General features: G+C 50.3%; 2 protein-coding genes across 4 annotated transcripts in view; one reads left to right on the forward strand and one right to left on the reverse strand.

Moving 5' to 3' along the window:
- The first annotated feature begins 1,296 nt into the window (after positions 1–1,296).
- On the forward strand, positions 1,297–26,694 carry FZD9 (frizzled class receptor 9). Of its 3 annotated transcripts, none has more exons than XM_038157634.1 (2): positions 1,297–3,312; positions 24,151–26,694. In XM_038157634.1, the coding sequence occupies exon 1, from the start codon at positions 1,516–1,518 to the stop codon at positions 3,268–3,270; it is 1,755 nt and encodes a 584-aa protein (XP_038013562.1). In that variant the 5' UTR covers positions 1,297–1,515; the 3' UTR covers positions 3,271–3,312; positions 24,151–26,694. The 3 variants fall into 3 exon arrangements, with proteins under 3 accessions (XP_038013562.1, XP_038013564.1, XP_038013561.1); XM_038157636.1 differs by lacking the exon at positions 24,151–26,694 and adding an exon at positions 8,028–8,165; XM_038157633.1 differs by lacking the exon at positions 24,151–26,694 and adding an exon at positions 7,526–7,663.
- Positions 7,135–27,197, reverse strand: part of BAZ1B (bromodomain adjacent to zinc finger domain 1B) — a 43,672-nt gene continuing 23,609 nt past the window's right edge. Inside the window, exons 11-19 of the mRNA XM_038157632.1 lie at positions 23,219–23,317; positions 22,624–22,801; positions 21,993–22,178; positions 17,769–17,916; positions 16,124–16,271; positions 13,856–13,974; positions 11,506–11,654; positions 9,719–9,822; positions 7,135–9,189 (exon numbers count right to left, since the gene is read on the reverse strand). Of these exons, the coding sequence (XP_038013560.1) occupies positions 8,823–9,189; positions 9,719–9,822; positions 11,506–11,654; positions 13,856–13,974; positions 16,124–16,271; positions 17,769–17,916; positions 21,993–22,178; positions 22,624–22,801; positions 23,219–23,317 (1,498 nt within the window). The 3' untranslated portion in view covers positions 7,135–8,822. The remainder of the gene's footprint in view (positions 9,190–9,718; positions 9,823–11,505; positions 11,655–13,855; positions 13,975–16,123; positions 16,272–17,768; positions 17,917–21,992; positions 22,179–22,623; positions 22,802–23,218; positions 23,318–27,197) is intronic.

Here is a 27,197-nt window from a genome sequence, read left to right on the forward strand (position 1 = left end):
CTGACCTGGGGTCAGCAGCTCGTAGGAGTGGGGGTGCTGATTGCACCTTGTGATGGTGGCCTGGGCAGCACAGCCTGTCCTCAGGGGTGCTGCCACCCCCAGCGTGTAACACCTCCCTGTGCCTTGGAAGTAATTTGTCACCCTGTGGTGACACCCTGGACATTGGGGTCCGGCAGCCCCGGCTTGACCATCCTGACTTATGTCACCTCCCAGGAGCTGCCCTGGCCTTACAGTGACATTGCTGTCCCCTGCCCTGTGCCTGCCCTGAATTGTTGTTCATCCGGGGACATGGCTTTCCTGGCCTGTGCTGTGAGCACTGGAGCTGAGCCATTTCCCAGAGTCTCCACTGTCCTACCGCGTGCTCAGCCCCAGAGGCATAGACCATGTGCCACATGATGTGAGTTCCCCAGTTCTCAGCAGGGGCACCAAAGCAGCAGTTTGTGTTCCCGAACTGAGGGATGTCACCCTGCGGGGAGAGGATCCCTCCCCCAGGGACAACAAGCCCTCATGTGTGCCCAGGCGCTGGGCAGCCGTGAGGTCACGTGTGATCCTGTGCTCAGGTGTATGTGTGCATACATGTGCTGGTGCACGCCCCTGTGGGTGTGCAGGGCCTGGCTGGCTGTGTGTGGATGTGCACGTGTGTCTGTCCGTGAGTACATGTGCACATGTATGTTAGTGTATGTGTATGCTTTTATGTGTGCATGTGTGTGTGTATTTGTTAGCCTGTTTGTGCTTGTCTACATATGCATGGGCAGGTGCATGTGAGTGTAGGTGTGTGTATACATGGACATGCACACAGCATGGGCACGTGTGTCTGTATGTGTGCGTGTGCACATTAGTGTGTTGCTATGTCTGTGTGTGTTAGTGCACGTTAATGTGTGCACGTATGTGTGTTTTAATGTGTGATAATGTGTGATAGTGTGCGTGTGTTTGGGCATGTGCACGTTAGGGTGTGCACATGCGTGTATGTAGATGTGTGGAAGGGTGTGCATGTCTGTCAGTGTGTATGTTACCTGTGTGCGTGTGCACAGGGACACATGCTCATTAGTGTGTGCGAGAGCGCGCACGTGTGTATCTGTGTATCTATACCTGTGTAAATGTTCTGTTTGTGCACGTGTGCGTGTGTGTGTGTCTGTAAGTGCGGTGTGCGACTGCGTTTTCCCCGCCCGCGTGTCCCCAGCGCCGGAGAGCTCCACGGCTGTGCGCGGACCTCTCTGCCGGCTCCCGGCGTGGGTCCCGCCCCTCGCCCCTCCCTGTCCCGTCCGGCCCCCTCTCAGACACGCCCGGCGGGGCGGGGAGGGGCGGGAGCGCTCGGCGGGTGCTGCCGGTGTCGGCGGGCGCGGGGCGGCGCGGGGCGCTCGGCGGGGCCGCCGCCGCATGGCGCGGGCCGGGGCCGGGGGCTGCCCCGGCGCGGCGCCTCCAGCACCGCAGCGATCGGCCCCGTGGCGGCGGAGGCAGCGTGGCCGGGCGATGGCGGAGCTGTAGCAGCCGCGGGGCCGGCGCGGGCGGCGGGCGATGGCGGCGGCACGGCTGCGGGTGGCCCTGTGGGTGCTGTGGCATTTTGGAGTGGGCGGTCGCGGGTTGGAGCTGGCGGGACTTGAGGGCCCGCGGGGGCGCGCGGCGAGGTGCCAGCCTGTGGACATCCCGATGTGCCGGGGGATTGGGTACAACCTGACCCGCATGCCCAACCTGCTGGGGCACGAGAGCCAGCGTGAGGCCGCCCTGAAGCTGCACGAGTTCGCCCCGCTGGTGGAGTACGGCTGCCACGTTCACCTGCGCTTCTTCCTCTGCTCCCTCTACGCACCCATGTGCACCGATCAGGTGAGCGCCAGCATCCCTGCCTGCCGCCCCATGTGTGAGCAGGCCCGCCACAAGTGCGTCCCCATCATGGAACAGTTCAATTTCGGCTGGCCTGAGTCACTTGACTGCGGCAGGTTGCCCACCAAGAATGACCCCAATGCCCTCTGCATGGAGGCCCCTGAAAACGCTTCAGCCGCTGAGCCACACAAGGGACAGGGGATGCTGCCTGTGGCCCCCCGCCCTTGGCCACCTGGCACCGCTACTGAGGGACGGGGACCCAATGGGCTGGGGGCTTGCGACAATCCTGAGAAGTTCCAGTACGTGGAGAAGAGCCTCTCGTGTGCACCCAGGTGCTCCCCCGGGGTCGACGTGTACTGGTCCCGGGAAGACAAGGACTTTGCCTTCATCTGGATGGCTGTCTGGTCCACCCTCTGCTTCGTCTCCACTGCCTTCACCGTCCTTACTTTTCTGCTTGACCCCCACCGCTTCCAGTACCCTGAGAGGCCTATCATTTTCCTCTCCATGTGCTACAATGTCTACTCTGTGGCCTTCATCATCCGCTCTGTGGCCGGGGCTGAGAACATTGCCTGTGACCAGGAGAACGGTGAGCTCTACATCATACAGGAGGGGCTGGAGAGCACAGGCTGCACCATTGTCTTCCTTGTCCTCTACTATTTTGGCATGGCTAGCTCTCTCTGGTGGGTTGTCCTCACCCTCACCTGGTTCCTGGCTGCTGGGAAGAAGTGGGGACATGAAGCCATCGAGGCCCACAGCAGCTACTTCCACATGGCTGCCTGGGGCATCCCAGCCATGAAGACCATTGTCATCCTCACCATGCGGAAGGTGGCAGGGGATGAGCTCACGGGGCTGTGCTATGTGGGGAGCATGGACGTCAGTGCCCTGACTGGCTTTGTCCTCATCCCCCTCTCCTGCTACCTGGTCATTGGCACCTCCTTCATCCTCACTGGCTTCGTTGCCCTCTTCCACATCCGGAAGATCATGAAGACGGGTGGCACCAACACAGAGAAGCTAGAGAAGCTGATGGTGAAGATTGGGGTCTTCTCCATCCTCTACACTGTCCCGGCCACCTGTGTCATTGTCTGCTACTTCTACGAGCGGCTGAATGTGGATTACTGGATGCTGCAGGCGTTGGAGCATGGCTGCCTACGCCTGCCTGGCCGCCGTGCCACCGACTGCTCCCTTGAGGCCTCGGTGCCCACTGTGGCTGTCTTCATGCTAAAGATTTTCATGTCACTGGTGGTGGGCATCACCAGCGGGGTGTGGGTATGGAGCTCTAAAACACTGCAGACCTGGCAGAGCCTGTGCAACAGGCGGCTGGGCATGAGGACGCGGAGCAAGCCCTGCAGTGGGGTCAGCTGTGGCGGGGGACACTGCCACTACAAAGCCCCAACAGTCATGCTGCACATGACCAAGACGGACCCGTACCTGGACAACCCAACTCACGTCTAGAGATGCAGGCTGCCCCCCACACTGGAAGAAGTGGCCTCACGGGTAAGGGGCAAGGGCAAGGGCTGTGTGGCAGCAGAAGGGACACTCCCAGGTTTGGGGGGGTGAGGCTGCAGGACCCCCCAGCACCACTCACTGACAAGTAGCTGCTTTTTCCTAGAGGATGTTTTGTTGTTGCTGTTGCCAAATCCAGTGACTCTTCTAACGCTTTCTTTGGGGGATGGTGGGGAAGGGACAGGGAGAGGAATAATACATCCATGTTTATTTAATTCTGTAATTTATTTTAAATTTTTTTTGATCATTAGCTGCGAGGAATGGAAAAAATAATAAACCCTGGATGTGTTATTTGATCCAAGCCTGCTGCTGTTTGCAGGGATTCTAGGGGATCAAGAGCTCCCCCATGAGACCCCACCCCAGTTTGGAGGCTTTCATGTTGGGCCAGGCCATGCCAGGCCATGCTGGGGTGCCTCTGTCTCTGGCAAAAGTGTGGTACCAGCAGGTGCCACCATCCAGTTCCCCTCCATGGCTTCCCTGGGGCCAGTTCTGCCCCCCCCCCCCCCCCCAGCAAGGAGGAGAAGGAAGAGGAGGAGGGTTTTCCTGTGCTATGACACTTAACAAATAATCTTTTCCACTCCATGCTCTGAAGGTGATTAGTGTCCGTGCCATCGGCTGCCGGAGCCTCGGTGCCAGGCTGAGGGGCTTTGAGGTGGGCAGGCTGGGAGCCAGGGAGATGGGCTGGGGACATGGGACCTTGGGGCAGAGAGGGCTCAGCTTTGATGTCCCCCGCAGAAGCCCGAGGTGCGGGTAATGGAAACTTCTGGGCAGCTTTATTTATCTCCCGCTCTGGTTACAATCCCAGCTTGCCTTCCCCATTGTCTGGAGGGAAATTCAAGCTTCAGCTGGTGCTGCTGGAGCTGGCAGGGGGAGCCAGGGCTGGTGAGCACAGGGTGGGCAGGAGTGTGGCTCAGCGGGGGCTTAGAGGGGGGGAAGTGCCTGCCCTTTCCCGAGACATCCTGACGGGCTGGCAGGGGCCAGCTCGTCTCTCTAGGGGTTTGGTGGGGCTGTTTTGCCTGGCTATCCCCAGGGATGTGCCAGGGGTTCCCAGTGCTAGGGAAGATAATGGGCAGGGGGCTGTGACAGGGCCATAGGCAGCACAGTGCCTGTGGCAAGCAGGATCTGTAGGGGCAACACAACTCTAATGATGGTTAGATTTGTCCATCATCTAATTAGCCAGCCTGCAGGCTGGGCAGATCTTGACTCCAGGGAGGGTCAACCCTTGTCCAGGGAGCAACAATCCAGCAATGGACCCTCTATCCAGCACTCAACCTGGCATCCACTGCTCGCCCCAACAGCCCTTGGCCCCCATTTGATGAGGCCTTCAGGGTTCAGACTATCAAACTGTGGCTGGAGGACAGGGGCAAGACTCTCCCCTATAGCTGGAGCGGGGGCAAGGGCTGGGGTCAGGACCCCTCACCCACCATCGAGTTGTGCCAGGGCTTTGTGCTGCTGTGATAGTGGGATCGGTGAAGCACCTTTAATCTGCTCCCTGCCACCCTTGGGATACCAGGAAGGCAGGAGAAGTTGGGTCACTGAGCTGAGAAAAGCTTTTTCCTCCCCCAGGAGTTGGTGTGGTGGACAAAGTGTGAAGGAGCCCCCAGTGCCCATGTAGTGTCGCTGAGAGTCTGAGGGTCTCTCAACAGATTTGGGTACCCCTGGCTGAGCTGGTGGGCATCCAGCCCCTTCCCCAGGCTGGTGGTGATGATGGTGCTAGGGCAGGGACCCTACCTTGCCCCAGCACTGGTGGGCTGCAGCCACTGGAGCACCCTTGGCTGCCACAGGAAAGTTTGTTTTGGGCAGAGAAAAGGCCTGTGACCTGGGGCAGGAGAATCAATATTAGCTGCGGGACAGGCTCCAAAGTCCACCTGGGGAGCTGGGCATGGCTCTAGGCAGGGGCTGCCTGGGAAGGGGACACAAAGCCATGTGTTCTCCCCCGGGTGCTAAGCCCAGAGCCAGTTCGGTTCATCTTGTGTGCCAGGCACGCAGCCCAGTGCTGGTGCCTGGCTGGCGGCACCCCTGGGGACAGGCTGCCCTTGAGCACCCAGTGCTTGCCAAGGAGCGGCTGCCTCTGGAGTGCTTACCCCGATAAGCCGTCCCAATGGGTCCCTGCTATCAGGCCCCAGAGGGACCGCCGGCGCCCACCACTGCCCACTATCGGCCCCAGCAGCCCAGCTGCCTCCACTGGAGGTTGCCAGTCCTGAGAGGTGAGCATGGTCAGGACAAAGCTCGACAGAGCCTGTTGCAAAGCAGAGCTGTCACATGGAAGGACTGGCCCAGGGACCCCGCTGGCTCCTAGTCCCAGCTTCTTTCAACCCCGTGCTGTGGGGCTCAGGCTCCCTCTAGGACACCAAACATCTGCCTCCAGTAAATCCCCAGCAAGGGTTCAGCAGTGCCTAGGCCCCACAGGGCAGTGGGGATGGCTGGCTTGGGATGGCTGTGGAAGGTGAGTTGGGGCTGCCAGCCAGGTGAGAATAGGGCTAGGATATCCTGACGTCCCTGAGGTTCTGGTCCAGCTCAGCAAGAAGTGGAGTCTTGTCACTCCTGGCATTTGCTGAGCCATGGAGTTTATCCACCCTCACATGGATGGACACTCTCTCCAGGTTTGAGTAGCAAAAGAAAAGCCACTGTTCTCTGGGAATTTGCTAAAACCCCCATTACCCAGAATATTAATAATGATTGAGAATTAAGCCATGAGAAAACACAGGGGGCCAAAGCTGGGTCTCATTTTCCCAAGGCCTCGTTGGAACTCCAGCAGTCATAGGAGCTGCCGAGGTTTGTTGCAGGCAGCAGGTGCAAGTAGAGCTGATCATGGTGATAGCAGGGCTCCGGCTGCCCGCCAAGCCCCCACATAGCCCTGCCAGGTGTGAGGACAGCTATTTATAGCCCTGCACAGAACACTGATGCCACGGAGGGGCTGCTATAAAAAACAAGTCTCCAAAAAGGTCTTAGAGCAAATGCTGCGAGATCTCCACACTGAGGCCTGGAAATATCCCAGCTGGAGTCACTCAGATTCACCCAGGTCCTGTTGCATGACCACCAAGCTAAACCATCTCCTGTGGAGAGAGGAGGGTTCTCCAGGGAAAACAGCAGCCCATTGCCAAGAGCCTTCAAGCCCTCAAACCCATCAGGATTTCCTGCCTAGCAGTATGGGGCCTGGCTGGAACACTGCCAGCTCAGATCCAGAGTGAGGAGCAGGATGAGGACACCCAGGAACCCTTGTTGTCCCAGCAGAAACAAGCAAAGCTTCGGCCTTTGTGTCACAGCTGTGGTCATGAGCATGGGCACATCACTGCTCCAGCCGTGCTGCCCTTGGAGCTCCAAGTGTCCCCGCCGGGCTGCTGGAGATCAGAATGGGGGCCTGGGACACAGCAGCAATAATCCTTACTGCAAGCATGGCTCGGGTTGCAAAACACACTCCAACATGAGGGAAGAGGCTTTGGGGGTAGCCAGGCCACGCTAGCGCAAAAGAGCAGAGACATCCCAGCTCCCCATCACCTGGAGGTAGTCCCTCCAGGGGCAGCCAGTGCCACCCTGAATGGAACAGGACAAGTGTCACACTGGCACCCTACAGGGGACAAGGAACAAGGACTACTCCCCACTCCAGGGGCAGGCACAGCATAGCTCTGTTCCTTGTCCTTGGGGAGGGTGACAACACACCAGCTGATCTGATCCTGACTCACCATTCCTTTACGCCACACCTTGATTTGAGCTCCAGAGATGTCCAGTGGTAGCTCTAGGAAGGCAGAGGAGAGCCATATCAGACAATCCTACACCAACACAGGGACCAACAAAGAACTCACACAAGTCACATTTACAAACACAAGTACATAATGTTTATTCTTAAGTTTCCATTTTATTACAAGTACAGCCCTTTGCAGAAACCCCCTCCCCCCAAATGACACTATTTTTAAGAAAACGTTCAGTTCCAAAGGTTCCACCGTGTAGGACCTGCAAGAAATGATCTCTAGGAAACAAGACTAAACAGCCGCTGAAGGGACGTGCGAGATACAAATGTCAGTGCTATTCTGTGGGGCAGGGAGTGAGGCTGAGGAGAGGGAAGGGGCTGGAAACTTGTCTCATCTGCAGTCATTGACAGTCCAGAACTGAAAACAAGTACCTGTTAAAAAGCCCCCAAACCTAAAACATTTGCAAAATTAGGCTGCAATTTGTAATTGATTATTCTTTTCTTCTCAAACCCCAGGAGCTACAACAGCTGCTTCTACTTTTCTTTTACAAAACCAGCAATGAACAGCCCCATGGCCCATTATTCCACATCAAACAATTCTGGGACAAGAAGTTCAAGCCCTGATTGCATGATCCAAACCTGTCATGATGGAGAGGAAGAGAGAATGAGAAAACAAACCCTTTACTTAGGGAAAAGTCAGCATCTGGGGCAGCAGAAGCTGGGCCATGGCACAGGAACAAGGATGTTATTACAAAATGTTGTGAGAGTGTGGCTGAGAGTATCTCCCTCTCCCCCCACCAAGTCCCCTGATGTAACTCCTGCTACTGGTAGGAAAATGAGTTTTAAAGAGGGGGGAAATATAAAGCAAACATGATTTCATATAAACTGTACATGTGCCAAAGCAAGACAAGGGTATCTTACAGGTGTTCTTTGTACAAGATCACAGCTAGAAACGAAGCCACTTTCAACTAAAAAATTAATTTAAAAAGTTACACAGCACATTTCTGTTTCTCCCCAGGCCTTGGAGCTCTCCTTGGGCTGCACAGACACCCACACTCTCCAGTTTGCTGCGGGCACTCCACAGGGCTGCATGACAGCATGCAGGTCCAGGGGAGGAGAGAGCCTCCTCTTGGCATGTACAGGTGGGGAGCTGAGCTCAGAGCCCTCCTTGGACTGAGACATCCAAGACTGCTCCCCAAGGAGAGGGGAAAGCAGGAGCACCTTGGCGCAGTGGTGTTGGGATGCTGGTGAAAGCCAGACCGCAGTACATCTAAGTGCTTGCTCGCCCCACACAGCCCGGAACTGAGGCTCAGGATTAACACCATATAAATATATACATGCAAGCCTGAGTAGCCTATTGGCCGGCCTGATGGCACCCAGTCCTTCTGTGGAGCAACAGTTGGAGGCTGGTGTGCTCACATGACTGGCAGCAGACGCTCCCACCACGCTCTGGCTGCTTGCAGAGGCAAGGAAGCAATTCATTCCAGGAAACCGACAGTGCCTGAACTGGAGCATGCTGGTGTTCCTCTGCCCAGGCTCTCCCCTTGCCCTCCCACCTTTCCCTTCTGGCAGGAGAGACTCATGAAGAGCTTTGTAGATTCTGGAGGAAGCATTAAGTCATTGCCACTCAATGAATGACCAAATACTTGAGGAAATTGCAGAAAAATTAAAACTAGGATGGGCCCAAGGGAAGGCTGGATTAATAGAGAAGTGCCCACTGCTTCTCAACTCCCTCCAGACAACCCATCCGACTGCCTGGCAGCACCAGAAGGCCTGCTCCAGTTCTGGCTCTCCCCCCTAGCCTCCCCGTGCCTCATTTCTTCCTTTTCCGCCCCCGGGAATGTTCAAGGGGCTCTGACTCACTGTCCCCTTCCTGCTCCTCCAGTCCCTGGCACCTGGCAGAGAGCTTCTTGCGTTTCCTGCGTGCATACGTATGGCCTGGCAGGTGTTTGTGCACCATGTCAATCAAACACTGCTCTGTCTTCTCCAGGCAGGACAGTACATGACTCCCATTCTGGTTGTAGCGCTCAGCATTGGAGAACACTTGCTTCATGTCAGAGAGAAACTCCTGCACAGAACGGTAATTGCCACAAGAGCACTTGCTCTGCATAGTCTGGAAGTCCATGGGGTTGCTGATGACCTCAAAGTAGTCTTCAGCTTCCTCCGTGGTCACTGGCTCCCTGCCAAAAGAAGGGCCACAGGGATAGGAAGAGAATGCTGACCCTGGCACCACTGCAGAGAAGTGGGGTCCTGCCACCCCTTTCCCCCTGTGGCACCCCTGACCTGCAGCCCCAGGTGGTGCAACAAGCCCAAGCAATACCTCTACAATGTTACAGGTACATCAGCCCTATGTTACAGGGAAGCACAGGAGCCCAGGGAGCTGGTTCAGGCATGGGGAAGATCCATGAGGGAAGCTTCCCTCAGTCACAGCACCTCAGTGCTCCAAAAATCCTGGGAGCAGTAGAGAACACCTACCTCCTGCATCAGCCCCTTGCCTGCCACCTCAGAAGGGCACCACATCTTCAGTCCAGCAGAAGACTGAGAACATGGTGGTTTCTTCTGGAGCAGCTTCTTCCCAGATATGACTTTCTTTTGGAGCCTTAAGTCTCCCAAGTGGATTTGGCAGGACTGCACCACAGCCAGCCCACATCCCCTCACAGCCTGCAGCCAGTCCTGCCCACAGAGGAGGAAGACACCACTTGCCCTCACCTGAAGGGCCAGCTGAAGCGGTACTTGATCAGCTTGCTGAGGATTTCCTCACACTTCTGCAGCTCAAGGTTCTGGCGACGAGCTGTCCTCTTTGTCTGAAGGACCTGCCCACACAAAGGGTGTTGGTAAGAGGAGGGAACTGCTACAGGCTTCGGGGTCCAGCTAACAGCCCTGAGGCCAAAGGAGCTAGTTCTTAGCACAGCCAGGACATTTATTCCCTCTGAATATGGCGAGGGGCTGGCACTGGCTCCCCAGAGGAGCTGTGGCTGCCCCATCCCTGGAAGTGTTCAATGACAGGTTGGACAGGGCTTGGAGCAACCTGGTCTAGTGGAAAGTGTCCCTGCGCATGGCAGGGGGGTTGGAATGAGATGCATTTAGGACCCCTTCCAAGCCAGGCCATTCTGTGATTATGACATGCAGCAGCCGCTTGGGTTCAGGACAGGAGCTCCATTCAGGAGCTTGGTGGGAACAGCTCACAAACTGCCCAGCTCTCCTCTGGTAGCAGGTGGCTTTTTCAAAATAAGTTCAAAGACAATATGGCCACAACAAGCAGCCAAAAAATAAATGCCAGCAAATGGAGAATGTGAATTCCTTCTTCCTGCCTTCTCTTGAGCTTGCAGCGGGTAGCACCCGAGGCAGACGGAGAGGCACGTGTACTGCTGTTCTGCCCTGGCAGAGCTGACTGTGCCATTTCAAATCCCAGGGAGCAGCTGGTGCCCTGAGCACTGTCGTCCCCATGCAGGCTCAGCACAAGGACACTCATGTGCCCAGGCACTCAGAACAGGTCACACCCAGCATGGGGACATCCTCATAGCTTCCAGAGCTCAGCTTGTGGTACATCACTGCTGAGGAAAACACTGAATCAATGACAGGACAGCTCCACAGCAGAGGGTACTCACTATTCTGACCCAGCTCCGGTCTCTTCCCAGGACAAGTGATAAATCATGGCAAAGTCCTCTTCTCTGAGGCAGTGTGCTGTTCCAGTAAGATATTCCCCACTGGAATATCCCTCTGTGCTGGCTGTGGCTGTATATGCTGGGCTTGCTTCCCCTCCAGTGTATAACACAGACCACAAGCACAGTCCGCCAGGCCTAGCGCAAGCAGCAGTGAGCCCAGAGTCCATGAGCAAGGAGAGTGACAGGACACACCAGCACTACTAGTGCTGGTCACGGGACAGATGGCAGATCTGCAGGGTGTTGTGATGTGGCTGTGGGGCTGGAGTATCCTCACGTATGCCCTATGGCATGTAGCTCCCCAGACACAGTCGCTGCAGCTCCCCCCACCCAGCACACACATACTGCTCTGTGCAGAAGCCTATGGTTTTATTCTTTAAATATCAAGTGAAACCTAAACCAGCCAAATTATGTCCTGGAAGTTGGGGAGTGACCATACAGACAACAACTGTCATAAAATGGCCAAGGCTGGGGAGCAAGGGTCTAGCATTGCTGGCATTCTCTGGCCATCCAGGACCCCCTCAGTTCCCCCACCTCTCTGCAGAGACATATGGATACTATTTAAAAACCTTTAACAAGCTGCAGGCTGCCTGCTGCTCAAGGGAACAATGTGTGAAAGTGGCTGGGGAGGGATGCCTGGCATATTTGTGCTCTGTCTGCAGCAGGCCCTTAAGGATAAGGGCCTTTGTCTCCTTTGTTAACCCAGCCCAACTCCACTAGGGCTTCCACTAGGATTCAGGGTATTTCTTTGCAAAGGGATGGGAGGAAGCATGCCACCTGTTTGGTTTATAACTCACGATGTGAGTGGTCTCCAGTGAGAAATTTGGCTCTTACCAGCTCATCGATGTCTGCACCATTGACAGGTGCCGTGCGCTGCCGGGGTCCCCGCACAGGGTGCAGTGTCTGCTTCTTCCTCTGGTGTCTTCCCTGCCTTGAGGAGTACATGGAGCCCTGCTTGCCCCGGGTTGCCCTCCTGGGCCTCACTGAAACAGATAAGCCATGGGCTTAGAGGCCTGGGTGCATCTAGGAGCAGGCACTACCCTTTGTCTCCCACACTAGGCTGAGCCTCACTCAGGCTGGTGAGCCCAGGGACCACCCGGCCTCATCTCAGCTACACTCTCACACCTTCTACAGAGGGGATCTGTGGGTCATCACCACCTGCCTGAAGAGGCCATGGCTGTCAACAGCCTGCTGCTAAAAGGGTACTCACACACAGCATATCCTCAAGCTCCGAGGGAAACCTGGGAGCTCCTGGATCATCCACTGCAGGTCACAGCAAAGCCCTCTGCCTGCAGCACCAAGAGACCTGAACACATCAAGGTTTGAGGGAAAGACAGGAAAGCAATGCAAGGACAGACAGCTGTCTCAAACACCAACATACCGTCTGAAAGCACTGGGAGCAGAAATCTGGAGTTTCCTCAGTTTCCTGCTGCCCCTTTGCTCCTCACAGTTTTGGGGATGGGTACTTTTCCAAGTGGCCCACATAGTGGGATAAACCCCCTGAGAAGGGAACTGTGTGCAGGGGGACCGTCAAATTACTGCAGCTGGGAGCTGCTCCATGTGCTGTAAGTGGGAAACAATGGGATTTTATTCCCCAAGACTTGGGGCTGCCACATTACATCCTAGAGAAATGCACTTGCCTGTGCGAGTCTGCCTCTCAGAGCTCCACACTGGTGGCAATGCATGTTGACGCACTCCCTTGTCTTATATTTCTCCCATGACCCTCTGTACGAGGAGAATGTGTTTGCCTTCCCAAATCAAAGCCCTTTCACCTGATCCCAAGTCCTTGACCTGTATCCAGCACACTGGATACCTCAGCTGCAGCCTCTCATCCAGCCCTGTCCCATAAATCATCGTGCTGGGCGTATGGCGAGGCCACAGGATGTCCACCTGCTGTCACTCTGCTTGTGTGTCAAGCGTGCATCACGTGCTAAATGTCTGACAATCCAACATTCTAGGTTAGATCCCTCAGGATAAACGCCATGAGGATCAATGTGACTTCTCTATTAAAACAAAAGTTTTCCATGGTGACCTTTCCATGTTAATGCTCTCTAAAGCCAGGGGTTGCATTTAGCACTTTATTTTTAGTGACTGTAACCCTCTTTTGCCATTGTTTGGAAAGCTTGGCTCAGCTCCTGCCTTGGCCGTGCAACACAGGCTAAATACACTTCAAGTGTGGACATGGATACACCGCAGGACAACAAGCAGTCTGCCCAGCCATGGTATCAGTAAGCCTCCCCGAAACCAGAATAAAGTAAGGGAATCAAGGCTCAGGCCTGGATGGAAACCCTCAAAAGAACATGGGATAATCCTGAGTCCCAGTCTCTGGATTCCATCTGCCCTGTTTAAGACAACCTGTATTTGATGTTATGTCAGTCAAGGACAGTTTGACAGAAAGCAAATGTTGGCAGTGTGCCATTCCCAGACTGAGCTTTTCAGCGCAGCAAGTTGCCCAACTGAGATTGAAACAAACTCCCCTAAAACCAAAATGGATACACATACTAAATATGTTTAGTTGAAGAAGCAGACATTGAGGAATGTAGAAAACAGTCTTTTACTCCTCCCAGCTGCCCTGAGAGCATTCCAAGTGGTCTCTGTATGCAATCAAAGGGTGCTGGTGGTCCAGGCCACACTACACCTGGAGCACTATGCCTTGTCACTGGAATAAAGAGAGGAAGTGCTAGTCCTCCTATTTCAAAATGCCCCCTTGCCAAATCACTAGAAGTCCTGCACTCAAAGGGTTATGAACTGGTGGGAAAAAGAAAAGAAAGGAGAGGGGGCTGTGGCGAGAGCTCCCATAAGCAATTAAACAGCTTCCAGTGTACAACAAATCTGGTAGGCGCAGAGACTGACAATCCCACCACTCTGCAGGCTCTGCTGACCCCCCAGCCCACTGCAGTCTCTACTGATCCCTCTCAGCTCTCAGAACAGCGTCATCAGTGTCCCCAGGGAATGACTGGGCAGTGAGCAGTTTCAATCTTTGCTAGAGCTGACCCCATCACAAATAGCCAAGGGTTTACTCCAGCTGCCCAAGTAACCACAGTACAGCCACAACCTTTCCCTGTGACATCTCCTAGGCCTATACCTGGTCCGCATGAGGAAAAGCACAAGTCCCAAAGAGGATCAGTATTTCAGATACTGAAGGCCGGAGGGTTACTATTTTCTTACACGGTCAAAGCCTTACATTTAAGTCCAGCAACTTCATAGTCTTCTTCCTCCTCCTCTTCCTCCTCAGCATCTGGTTCATCAGAAGCTTCCTCTCCTTCTTCACCTTCATCTTCAGCAGAATCCTCTGCATAGTTCCTAGAACAAGGCAGGTGTATGTGTTTGTGGTACAAGAGCCTGAGCACCAGTGGCCCTGGGGGCCCTGGTACTGTTTGGGCTGTACAACAAACACCAGGCTCAGCCGAAAGCAGCTTGCTATATACCAGAATATCAAGTTATAGCTACAGCTCAAAGGGCACTTCCTCAGCTAAACATCTGGACTGAAAATTCCCAAGAGCTGAATCTCGGTATTTTTTGGTATTCTAGGCACCACGACCACAGGGCAGGGGATTATAAGACTGTGATTGCTGTGTAATTACTCCTTCCTGAGAGGATGATTTGCTATTTGCCCAGGTCTGCATACCTGGCCTAAAGAGTTTCAAGAGGGGTTCCTTTTCCTGCTGGAATATTTTCCCTATACTTAAGGAAATAGATTGGTTTCCTTACACTATGGGAAACAAATTGGTGAACAGAATGTCAGGCTCCTCACATGCTGAAGTCAGAAACCACGCAGACTCTCTGCCCAGCACATTCTGGCTTCTCATCTGTGTCTGTTCAATCATTCATAGAATCATAGAATGGTCTGGGTTAGAAGGGCCCTTAAAGCCCATCTTGCTTCAGTCCCCCTGCTATGGGCAGGGGACACTTCTCACTAGAGCAGGTTACTCCAAGCTCCATCACTTCTAGAAATGGGGCAGTCACAGCTTCTTTGGGCAATTTGTGCCAGGGCTTCATCACTCTCACAGGGAAGAATATCTTCCCAGTGAATATCCAATTTAACCCTGCCTTTTGTCAAGGAACAATGTCAAGGAAGCCATTCCCCCTTGTAAATAGTCTCTCTCCATCTTTTTTGCAGGCTCCCTTCAGGTACTAAAAGACTGCAATTAGGTCACCCCAAAGCCTTTGCTTTTCCAGGCTGAACAATCTAAACTCTCTCAGCCTTCCCTAACTGCAGAGGTACTCTATCCCTCATATCAATTAGGTAGCCTCCTCTGGACTTGCTCCAACAGGTCGATGTCCTTTCTGTGCTGGGGATCCCTGAGCTAGAGGGAGCACTGCCAGTGGGGTCTCATTTAGACCATTAAAAACCAGCATGCAGAGGCAAAAGGGAGTCTAAATCCTCTGGAGAAAGAGGATCTTGAGCAAGAAAAAGAATAAAACTTCCAAAGCACAGAGGGTAAAAGATCTGCCAGGCTGACATTCTTTTCCTATCTCAGCCAAAAAGACAAGAGCAGAAAGCAGAAAACAGGACAGGTGTTCTACACCTGATGGCTCTGGGCCAGGAGCTGAGCAGCTTGCAGGTGACTCTGCCACATCAAAGTAACTATGAACTCAGGCTACAAGAGCTGCCTTTAAGCCCTGTCATTTCTGTACAAGCCTGATGAAATCTTAAATGCTGTCCAGGGAGTAAGTAATACTTTTAAGGCCATAGACCACCTGCATGGTACTGGCTGGCACACCTCTATTGTGCTGCTCCTCTGTCAGGGACGATTCTGCTCTCTGCTTCTGTATCAGGTGCCACTCGACAGCCTCACCTCACTGATATACAGGGAGATGTAGCACAGTTACCACCAGCAAATGACACTCACTGTAAAATGCTTAAGTTCCAGCTTGCTACTCAAAAAAACAATCTAACCCAATGCTGTCAGGAGGCAACTACTCATATTTGCCACACCTCCTCAAATCACATTCCCTTTGTCACATTTTAAGATGGTCCTGTTTTGCTAAGGTTATCAGGTACAGCAAACCATTAGCATGGCATTTTGACTTGTAGTAGAGTAGAGATTGGGCTGCAGCCTGGAATAATGTCTGCTGTAGCTTACAAGAACATTGCAGTAACCCAGCCCAGGGACCCATAGAATTGCAGCCACCAACTACATGAAGAAATAACCCAACCAGATGCTCAAAGGAAACAACAACCCTTAGTGCAACTAATTCTGGTGGGTGTTTTGCCTATGTTTTAATTTCCAAACCCAAGTTATTTATTAAAACTCATGAACTTGTAATACATCAGTACAACACGTGTGCTAAACTTACACCCTGAAACTGCTTTTCTTCTGTTTCAGTACTGCTTTAACTGGGTGATTTCAAACCTTCTAATGGGGCTTTGCTCCAGGCTGGTTTGGGTCTTGTGAAAAGAGGCCCAGGACTGTGCTTTGACAAGGCTACAGGCAGGAAGGTCACTCACCTGCTTCGTGAGCTGCGCCGGGCTGTTGAAGGCTGGCACGCTGGGCACTGCCATTCCCCGTCTGGGATCTCATAGAGTGCTGGCCGCAGACAGAACAGGTGGAAGGCCTTGTTACACTCATCACACAGGATCAGCTTGTCATCTTCACCTAGGAAAGTGCAGCTCACTTGTAACAAGGCCACAGCCTCACTCAACCAGAGAAGCAGAAGCTGCTGCAGTGCTGGAGGGCAGGATTAAGCAAGAGAAAGATGCAGAGTCCCCTGTGAGGGCAGGGACCCTTTCTCTGATGGCCTTCCTTGGTGATCCTTCTTTCTGTCCCACCACTATATTTATGAACAGCAGCATTTACAAACAAAACCAATGCAAAGTCCCTCCCCCTGCGAAAATTTCACTGAATGTAAAGATAGAAATCTGCCTAAGAGGTTCCACTCAGACAAACATGGGGAAAGTTTGCAGCAAACAGGGTCCCAGAGCTGTAAGTTAAAAATGGGGCTATTCTTTTTCTATGTTCAGTCTGGTTAACATACATGGTATCTTCTTTCTACTCAGGGTGACAAGGCTACAAAAGGCTACACTGAAAATCAGTATGCAGCAGGACTAGTCTCTCTGTGCCTCCCACTGATGAAGGGAAACAGGGAAACAATCCTGAGCCAGCTTTCCTTTACTCAAGTGGGAAAAGAATGGCAAGCTGGCAAGCCCTCTGCACTTTCTCTAATATCTCAGTTCTTAGCTTCTGTGAAACTATTGTGTTAGTCTCAGGTGAGCCCCCCCTACTTTTGCCTAAAAACTCCTCTCAACAGCAGGTAGGGTAGTTTTGGCACTGGATTGGCATATCCCTGCAGTGAAGGGAGATTTTGCACCAGTTCAGCCCTTACTTCTCTGAAGGGATGGATGGCAAGCCTTGTGGTAAACAAAAGTTGCCTAGCAGTCCCCCGAGCTCTGCCTGCCCTCATTTTCTACTACAGTTTCAGCAAATATAAAAGTGATGAGGCAGAATGTACCACCAAGCTCTTTCTTCCAGGCTCTCGTCCAACAGAAGAGGTTATCGCAGAACAAATACCAGCATCCAATCTCTGCTGACACCACTTCTACTTCACCCTCCACCTGGAAGACTCTAAAGTCCTTCATTCTACAGTGCACAGAGAGAAAGTATCCCCATATCACCTGTTTGGTGACCTCCCCAGCTCACTGAGTAGTTCTGCTCACTCTGGCATCAGAGCAGCAATATCCCACCTCGCTTTCCCCATAAAAACCTTCCCAATCCCTCCTTGCTTGCCCCTTCTCTAAAAGACAGGATTAACTGACAAGGCTCAGAGATCCAAAAACCATTCCAAAAATGAAACTACGGAATGGACAGTTGCACAAATGTTTCCAGAAGGATTTGTAGATGACTTTCGTCCAAGTACCCCAAATATCCAGGGGATAATAGCTCTGCAATACTGGCAACATAAGAATGGTTTACTGGAATCAGGGTCAAATGTTTTTGAGAGATCAGTGCTGCTGACTGTAAATCCTAACATTTAGAACTTAAAATACAGCCACAGTCAGAGTGACAGGCTACAAGGACACATTGCCTAAGCACAGCAGAGTGGTGACAGCATCCAACTGTTGCACAGGGAGGAATTCTGAGGGCAGGAATGCATACCTTTCTTGCGACAAACTTTGCATCTGGCATTCTCTGCTGACATATCCCACTTGATACAGGCATCCAGCATCCCCAGCAGTACATGCATACGAGAGAAGGTCTGGGCCTCACGGATTGCTGTCTTCCATTTCTCCATGGCTGAAGCAATCTGCAGACAGACCTAACATCTTAAAATGATGCACAGACACAGCTCCCTTCAGTCTAAAGATGTTTTTATATCCCTTAGCTGGGACCCTTCATAACCAAAACTCAACTCTGATACTTCTTTCCTTCTGTGTTACCTCAGCAGTTCTGGTTGTGGTTTATCTGTATCCAGTCTCCCTGGATCAGACAGTTTGTTCCTAACAGCCAACTGTTTTGCATTTCCCGGTCAGGTTGAATCACTCTATGTGAACTTCACTAAATTCTTGCTCTGAAGGTCTAACCCAAATAATCAGCAGGCTAAGAAAATAAAAGGCAGAAATCTAGCACTGTAAAATGTTGGAAGAAAGCTGCGGAACAGCTGGCAATCACAGTGGAAGGAGGATTGAAGTGGCCTGTGCTGCCCTCCAGAGGGTACCACACAGGCACCTGGACCTCAGCAACACCCATGCAGTTCCCGAGCTGCTCAGGTAGCAGAGGGAACCCTGTGCCACTAGCTACAATCACACTGCACAGGCATTTGGACAGCCAAATATGAAACCAGCTGCATCCCTGAGACACTATGCCTCAGTTAATCTGAAATCCCAGAAACTGGGAATAAGAATGACAGCATCAAAGCCTTGCCTTGCACCAGGGCAGCTGCCAGGGTCAGCACAGAGCAAAGCCAATGGGAAACCATACACCCAGCTCAGGAGGTTTGGAAATACCATTTTGATAAATCTGAAATGCAGCAGGACTGAAGTTATCCACAGCCATGTCCCTCTCCAATGGTAATCTTGTGCTCTTACAACAGCGAGGTGATGGCCCAGACATGACAGGGACGTAATGGGCCTTTAGTTTATGTTCTTCTACCCCAGGGGAATGAAAAAGCAAACAGTAAAGTGTCAGATAGGAAAATCTAAACTCTGCAGCTGACAGCAATTTGGGAGCCAAACAAAACCTGGGAGTTTTGCAGAGTTGCACATTCTCCTCTGACTGAATTTGAGGAAGCACAGCATATATTAAATGCCTGGAAAAACACACTAACCGTTCTGAAATGCCAACATCTCTACTGCTGTTTCTGGTGTGGATCCTGGAAAATCACCGGAGACAAACGTAAAGCTGCCCAGCCCACTCTGGAGGTTACGCAGCTCTGCACTCTTTCTTTGCAGAACACATTGTTGAGGTGCTTTGTATAAGGTATAGTTAATTTTCCAAAGAACTGTTCCACGGGTTTTGCTGTTAACATGCTGGGCCAAGATAAATCTGCAAAAGCTGTTGGCAAGTTTTGCTGAGATATTTCTCCCCAGGTCTGTGGAATTTAACAAATTTCTAGCCTTGCCTCCCAAGCATCAGGAGACTGTAGCATTTGAGCAGCACCAGTACCAAGGGAGTTCCAGCTGCCAACAAGGCAAAATGGGAGACTGGAGGAAGTTACTTAAATCCCCTCCTTACTGGATAGGAGCAACTGAGCAGGGGAAAAAACCAAAAAACAACCACCGGAATAAAAATACAAGTCCTCAGTTACATGTCAACCTCAGAGTGACAGAAAACACCTTCTTTGGTAAAGGTAGAGAAGCCTCTGGATACAAAGGCTCTCACCTGGCACCCTGAGCTGAAAACCCTTGGAATAGCTGAAACTGGAATTGCTTAGTTGTGAAGCTGCTCTTTGAGGGATTGTCTGCAGGTGCAGACTGACTCTCCCCTTGCACAGACTACTGAATGTGGGTCACAGGGGTGATAACCCACCCACGTTCTTCACTCTGATCATGCTGTAGTGATGCAATGTCATGCTGCAAAGAGGTTATATATTCCCTGTCCTGCTCTGGGACTGTCCAGCATGTTACTGCCACTGGAAATGGGAATGTTTTCATCAACAGAGGCACCAGCCTGATTTTCAGGAGCAGCCATAAGTCAGGTCTCACTGCAATCCTTTGCCACTCAGCAGTGTGACTCCAGCAATGCAGCTGAGCCAGCAGGAACCCTTAGTACAGACAAATATGTCAGCAAACGGGTGCCTGTTAAGCCGTAACTTGTTTCTCATAGGGAAAATGAGACATACCCATACCACAGGGCTGTAATTCTTCCTCTAAAGTCTGGAAGTACATTGAGTGTGTTTTTCCAGTGTGGCTATCCTGTATTTTACCTCCTATGTGCTCTCAGTGCAGTTCTGGCTCAAAAGGCTTGATAATTCCTAGCCTATGCAGGAGATTTTTCTTCAGAACAGTTGGCCTGGCAGTCAGGGACTTTCCTCAGATAACTGTATCTAAGAAGTAGGCTGCTCTTTCAAGGTCATCTGTAAAGGTTTTTTGCTTTGGCAAAAAGAAAGCTTATTCCAGATAAACTGAGGTTAAAAAAAATTTGCCAAACCAAACAAACCAACAAACACTCCCAAAAAAGTTGAACATTCCTTGTACCACCACAAAGGTCTAGAAAAGTCTGAACGAGATAGTAAGCACTGCACTGCATAAATAAATGCTCCAGAGAGATTGGCATGACACCAAAGCCAGTGCTTGCGAGGGGGGAGACCTGCACAATCACATATTGGGACGGTGTTGTAGTAAATCAGATGCTACCCTGAGTATGCCCTACAGGTACAGTCCTCAGGATTACGCCCAAGGCAGACTGGAGTAAGGCACAATATGGTGCTGCTGTAGAAACAGGAAATGTGCTGATCCAAGTCCTTTCTGCCTCAGACCTCACCGATTTTACAGCACTCCATTTTGCTGCGAACTTTCAGGACACAGCATCCTCCCATTACCCTTGCACTTAGGATGGAAGATTTAAAATTAGCAAAGTTTAAATACTTCAGCACAACTGAGGAATGTGAAAATTTCTAGCACCTATCCAAATTATCCTACTACCACAGCAATAGCACAGCTTAGCAAAGACCTGATGTTCAAACAAGCATTCAGCATATAGTGACAGGAGCTTTAAAAAAAGCCCCACAGATCCACAGCAAAAAAACTACCTCCAGCCTCAGTCACAGAGTCCCCAAAAGGTTTTTGCTGGAAGGGAGTTTAAAGCTCATCTTGTTTCAACCTCCCCTGCCATGGGCAAAGATACCTACCCACTAGGTTAGGTTGCTTCAAGCCCCATCCAACCTGGCCTGGAACACTTCCAGGGATGGGGCAGCCACAGCTTCTCTGGGCAACCTGTACCAGGGCCTCACCACTCTTGGAGGAAATAATTTCTTCCCAATATCCACTCTCACCCCACTCTCTATCAGTGTGAAGTTATTTCCCCTTGTCCTGTTACTACATGCTCTTGTAAATTAGTCTCTCTCCACCTTTCTTGCCTGCTCCCTGCAGGTAAACACAGGTGAAGAAATATAATTTGTTTTTTTCAGTTGGGACTTTCAAGCACTTCTGCTGATCCAATTCTGATATTGTTGCCTCTGCTGAAGTCAGTGATCAGTCGTGGCAGAGCTGAGGGCAGTGGGGAAAGTCTTGTCACAGGGCACTAATGTCCTGTTCAACTTGGTGTATAGAAACTACCCCTGAACTCTAGTACCTCTGTTAGGGTGAAACATTGGTGCAGCACAAGTGCCTGCAGTACCCTTCCCAACCCGCTGCAGCTTCTCTCTATCCCTTTCATTAGGAGGGATACATATTTAGACCCACAATACTGCTTTTCTCCTGGAGGCTTGCTTGCCCAGACATCTCCCCAAGTGCTTCCTCATATCCAACAACTTGTATCTCCCTTTGCCTAATGTGGTATTTACCTGAATCTCACTCCCTTGAAGTCACCAGAACCCCAACATGTCTCTCCTTCTCTTTGTGGACCAAAGCACCATCAGTCCTCTCTGGCAGATAAAAGTCCTATTAAGTTCTGTGAAAATGTTCCATAATATACTTTTATTTAAGCAGAATTATATGGAAGGAACTTGACCCACTTCCTATTCACAGAGAGAAAATTAGGTAACTCCTCACTATTATTTTTACTTTCCTCAAAATAAACAGGCAACACCTGGCCCCATAAACACCAAATACTCAACTTCAAATCTGAAATGGGAGGAAGTTGCTCAAGATTTAGTACCCTATGAAATATATGCTCAAAGAGCTCTACTGCAAGACCAAAACAGAGCCCTCAGGTGAACAATACCTTTGCTTCTTCTGCCATTTTCTTGTCTTCATCTATCTCCTCAGCCCTGGCAACGTAATCCTCTCCTTGGTGTTTCCTTCTCTTCTGCTTAGGGGCCATGAAACCTTGCAGAAACTTCTTAACAACACCAGCCTGGAGCGCAATTACACATTCTCCAAAATCCTTTAGGCTCTCCAGCGAGTACACCTGTTGGAATAGCATATGACCCTGTAACAGCTGGATATTACTCTCTCTGCTACTTGAAGTGCATCTGCAAATGGACACCTATGGTACCTAATGCAGTGTGGTTACCTGCCACACCTGGTTATAGAATCAGCATATTGCTGCTGTCTCAACAAGACATGCTGGCTTTGATATAGAAGATAAAAATCAGCTACGGAGTTCTGTTCCATAAAGAAGCCTGTCATGAGAATATGGAAACAGGACGATAGAATAGGACACTCAGCTCCAACACTATGACCTGCCTACACCTCAAACCATCAGCTGTGTAATCTTGAAGTAACTGTTTAAAGGACAAATGAGAAAACTGATTTCCTGCTCCTCTTATCTGAGGAGAACAAAAGACTGAAGACCTTCCACAGAAAGTATCATCTCACACTTGTCTTGTTCAGTACTTTGTCTGTTCACTCACTTTTGCTTCATATTCTGGTGTCACATCAACATATCCCAGGCCTCCCTTCTGCAGCCGTGTTGCAACCTCAATCAGATCACTCCGGAGGTAGTTCAGCAGTTCCTGGTTGCCATCACAAGATTTGAGGCCCAAGTTCTGTTTCCGAGCCAAATGGATGGAATGTGTGATGTCCTGATACCTGGAAAATCAAATCCAACCTTTGAGTACAGGCAGAGCACTGCCCTGGGACATGGGCAGGCTCTGGGACAATGGTTTTCATTGAGAGCTATGAGGTCCACCAGTGCAGAACGTTCTTTGAAAGACACATGAAAGCATATGGCAATTCTGGGTCAGAGCAACCAGTACTGCCTTTGTTCCTGGTCTCAAGGAGGAATTTAAAGACTGGCAGAACTTCCTCACTATTCAGAGTGTTATTTATGAAGAATCTGCCCAAGAAAACCAGAAATTACTCAACCTGAATGTCCTCCCCTCTTCAGCACAGGAATAATCAAAGCTCAGCCTGGGATGCTGCCCCAGGAATGGCAAGGATTGCTGTGCCAAGGATATGCTCTGACTTGGAGAAGACACACATAAGAAAAACAAAGAGCAGGCTCACTTTTTCTCCAAGCGCTCCTTGAGCTGGCTCTCCCTTACTCCTTGGGGGTGCAGGCAATCCAGCAGCTCATCCAAATCCTTTTGACTGTCACAGAGAAACCTGAAAGATAAAAAAAATGCACCATGACCACCTAGGGTATCTCTGTGATGATACAATTTCTTCTTCTAAATAGTTCCCAAGGATCAACAGGTAGGGATAAGAGATAACCTATATCTTGGCACCATGGAGAAAGGTGAAGCACTTCAGGAATGCTGGTATAAGAATTCTGACTCAGGTTGGCTTTGTTTGTTTCAAGGTCCCCAAATGCAGCCAATGCCAGGGTAAGAAAACCAGAATCAAAATAAACACAAAATTGGTTTATAGATGTATTTTCCCCATTAAATTTATTAAAACATTGACATTTGAATTTAGTTGTCTATCCCAGGGATTCCATTCACTACTCTGCAGTTAATTTAAGTGATCAGAATGTTGTGTTACATGTACTAGAAAAGACTAATGCACTATGCACTGACAGCACGGCAATTTAATAATATTTTCTTTCATTAAACAGAAGTCCCCAGATTAAAAAGGAGATGTCCTGGCTGATCCCACAACTTCTGCTGCTGGAGCTGTGCGCCTGTGCAAGCTCTGTCTCTGCAAGTGCATAAGTCTTCCTCTCTAAGCTTGCCCAAACTTGAAAGCTCAAGTGCAGAATCTCAAAACCATACTGATCAGCTTGAAACCTTCTTGCTCAAGAATCCTTGAGGACAGTGATGGCCATCAGCAGTTAGTCCAATCTAAAAGGGGAACTACTTTTACAGAGTTCTCTAAATCAAGATATTCCTCAATTCCAAAGTACAATCATGTCTGCATGCTGGGTTGTACATTTAAAAAGGATTTAAGACAACCTGAAATTCAGTGCTTTCCTTCTTTTCTTTCCAATTCTATTCCAGGAAACCATGGAGACTCTTCATGTGATGGGATGTAGATTCAACTCGAGCTTCGGCGGTCATTTATAGAAAATATGACTAATTCCCTATCTTCTATTAGAAGATTGCTCATTAGAAGAGGGAAGACAGGAAATAGGAGAACCAACTGTATTTGGAAACAACGGCAAAGGACCACTCTGTGATCCTTACCAGAAGATTCCAGATCTAATCTTTCTTCTTGGGCACAAGCTCAGATGAGCCAAGCAACAGCTAGAGAAAGACATCATTGTGGCTCTTCTTGGAATACCAGTCTCCACAATGCTTATTTTTCTGGCAGAAATACTTACTAAATACCATATCTGAAAGTATTTCATAATTCTATGTATGGTCCTACTAAGGCAATAGCCTCACAATTTACACTCAGCTAGGAAATTCATTATTCTAATAGAACATAGGATTGATTGTTCAACATGGAAGCAGGATGTCTTTAAGCCAGTCATCTTCAGTACATCTGACCCTGTGGAGCACCTTCACTCTGCACCCTGAGATCAAAACCTTTGGGCACCACTACTCTCTGCACCTCTCCCTGTGGAATAGGACAGAGCAGCTTCAGATATCCTTCACCCACTAGAATCTGTCACCACCTGGGAATGGCATAAACCACACTCCAAACCATCTGCTCTACAGATACCCAGCACAGGAGTATTTGCCAGACACCTTGAGATGGGTTGCCCAGGTCATGATAAAAGAACATCAGATATTGCTGGTGATACACCATGGAATCCAGCTAGACAAATACTCAAGATGACAATGCCTGAGCTTTCCCTGCTTTCTCCCATGGAGACAAATTAAGGGGGGAACTCACTGTACTGTTTTGTCACATTGTAAAAAGGAAAGGGCTCTGGAAACAGTCATCATGTAGGGTTTCTATTCTCCCGTATTTTGGGGGAAAACAACACAGGCTGCTGGGCAGCTGCAGAAAGCAGCTCCCACCCTTTTAAGAAAGCCAGAGTTAAGCCCTGGTACAACTTTGTTCCTGCTGAAAAGGACATGGGACAGGGAAGGAAGAACATCTGCAACAGGTACTTAAATCTTCCCAGCTCATCCTGAGAGTAAGAACTGGGATTTCTGGGACAGGGAACTGATCTACTTAAGCCTCAACTCAAGCCTGAACCTAAGCCTGATCTCCAAAATACAAACATAACAGAGACATCATGTTAGTTTGATTAGTGACCCCTTTCTGCTCTGTGCAGCTACAGCTCTGGCTTCCCAAACTAGCTCCAGGCATGCCCTACCTGTAGGAACTACTTGCACAACCAACTGGAGCTCAACCACTTCCAGGCTGGAAGCACTGACATAGTAAGACAGGGCTGGCAATTTAAATGTGGAAGGCAAAAGTGAGTCTTGCAGACAGGGATGGTAAGACAGCTGGTGCCCTTCATGTGGCCTGGCATAGGTTAATCACACACTCCAGAGGGATAGGAAAGATCCCTTTGGGAAAGTCAAGACCAGGTGGGGGGTCTTCAAATTGATATACAAGGGGGAAATCCTGACTGATGTCAGGGCTTCCTGCATTCACAAAGAACAGCATAGATTCTCTCCTGACATTTCTGGCAGCACAAGCCAAGAGACTGGTCAGCAACCAGAACAGAAGGCACAAACGGCACAAGCATCAAGTCAAACGGAGCTCTCAGTATTCACTCAGGCTGAATATTCCTACCTGTTTTCAGGCTACAGGATGCAAGGGACACAGAAAGGTCTAAAACTTGAACTTGGCCTACTGAAAAACAAAACTGAGAGGACAACAACTAGAGGAGCCCAGGACCAGTATCTGCTTTGGAGGGTTGGTGGAAACAGGAGAACTCCATTCGAAGAACATAGGCAAGAGAAGGGAGTCTGTCAGCACCCACTCACAGTTAACTCAAATTGTCTGCTGAGGGGACCCACCATACCATGCTGAATTCCTAACAGATGAAGAACAACAGCAGCTACTCTGCAGAGATGCCACAGTTTCCAAAATTCAACTCCTTTCTGATCAGGATGAGCAAGAAGTCTCCTGCATGCTAATATCCTGCCAAGGCTGTGATTCCCCATGGCTCTTGCAGGAAAGATCAGGAAGTACACAGCTCACAAGCACTATGGTATGGACAGAGACTTCTTCAGAGCCTATGTGCCCAGAACAAGGAGATTTTTAAATAAGGATCAACATCTGTGCAAGGGGAGCACAAGGTGAATGAGAGAGAGTGGTCCATCTGTCTGAAGAAGACAGAAGTAACCAAGTGATGCTGCACTTTTAGCAGCACTGAACTAATACTTGAACACTGTACCCTCTTCTTTTTTGCGACAAAGTACTGACAGCAGCTACTTCCGTGAGATATTTAAGTAACTCTTGGTAGAAATATAAATCTATTTCTCCCTTTATTAGTGCCCTGCCAGCTACCATCCTCAAGGGGAAAAGGAACTGTGTGCAGAATTGTGAAAATACAACTAATCAGAGCTAATTTGGTGTATAATTTCACAGTCTCATCACCCCAAAGGATAAAAGAGTAAAGCTAAAGATGCTCTATATGCACTCTGAGGCTACTCAATCCCACATCTCACATACCACTAGGAAAAGAGACAAACAACATGACTTAAAGCAGAACACAAAGAAGTGAAACTTTCTATGCACATGCCAAAATTATGAGTTATAGCTGGACAAGTCCTTGTATCCAAACAACAGAGATATCCAAGGACTTCAGTGTGGGCTTGGGGCTCCTCACGGTGTCCAAGGACAACGTGCAAAAAGCAGCCAAGGAGAAGACTCTTCCATAACCATTTATGCTCAGAGCAGTCCTTGAGATCAATGGCAATGGCCCCAAAGGAAAATACAGGAATAGGAATATGGATTTCCTCAGAGGAAAGTTCTAGTTCCTGGCTATCCCCTGAAGTAACAGCTCCCAGCCTGTCACTGGGCTTTCTGTGGATGCTTACATGTAAGTGGTGGCAGGTGCCAGACATGTACTTAGCAAACAAACCCTAAGGAGCTCCAGATCTTTAAGGAAAAGCCTTTCAGCTGAGAGACCTTACTG

The sequence above is a fragment of the Motacilla alba genome, chromosome 19 (genome assembly GCF_015832195.1).
Source record: "Motacilla alba alba isolate MOTALB_02 chromosome 19, Motacilla_alba_V1.0_pri, whole genome shotgun sequence".
Classification (NCBI taxonomy): Eukaryota; Metazoa; Chordata; class Aves; order Passeriformes; family Motacillidae; genus Motacilla; species Motacilla alba.

Excerpts from the sequence above, each read along its gene's own strand:
- FZD9 (XM_038157634.1), top strand. The coding sequence starts at position 1,516 with ATGGCGGCGGCACGGCTGCGGGTGGCCCTGTGGGTGCTGTGGCATTTT.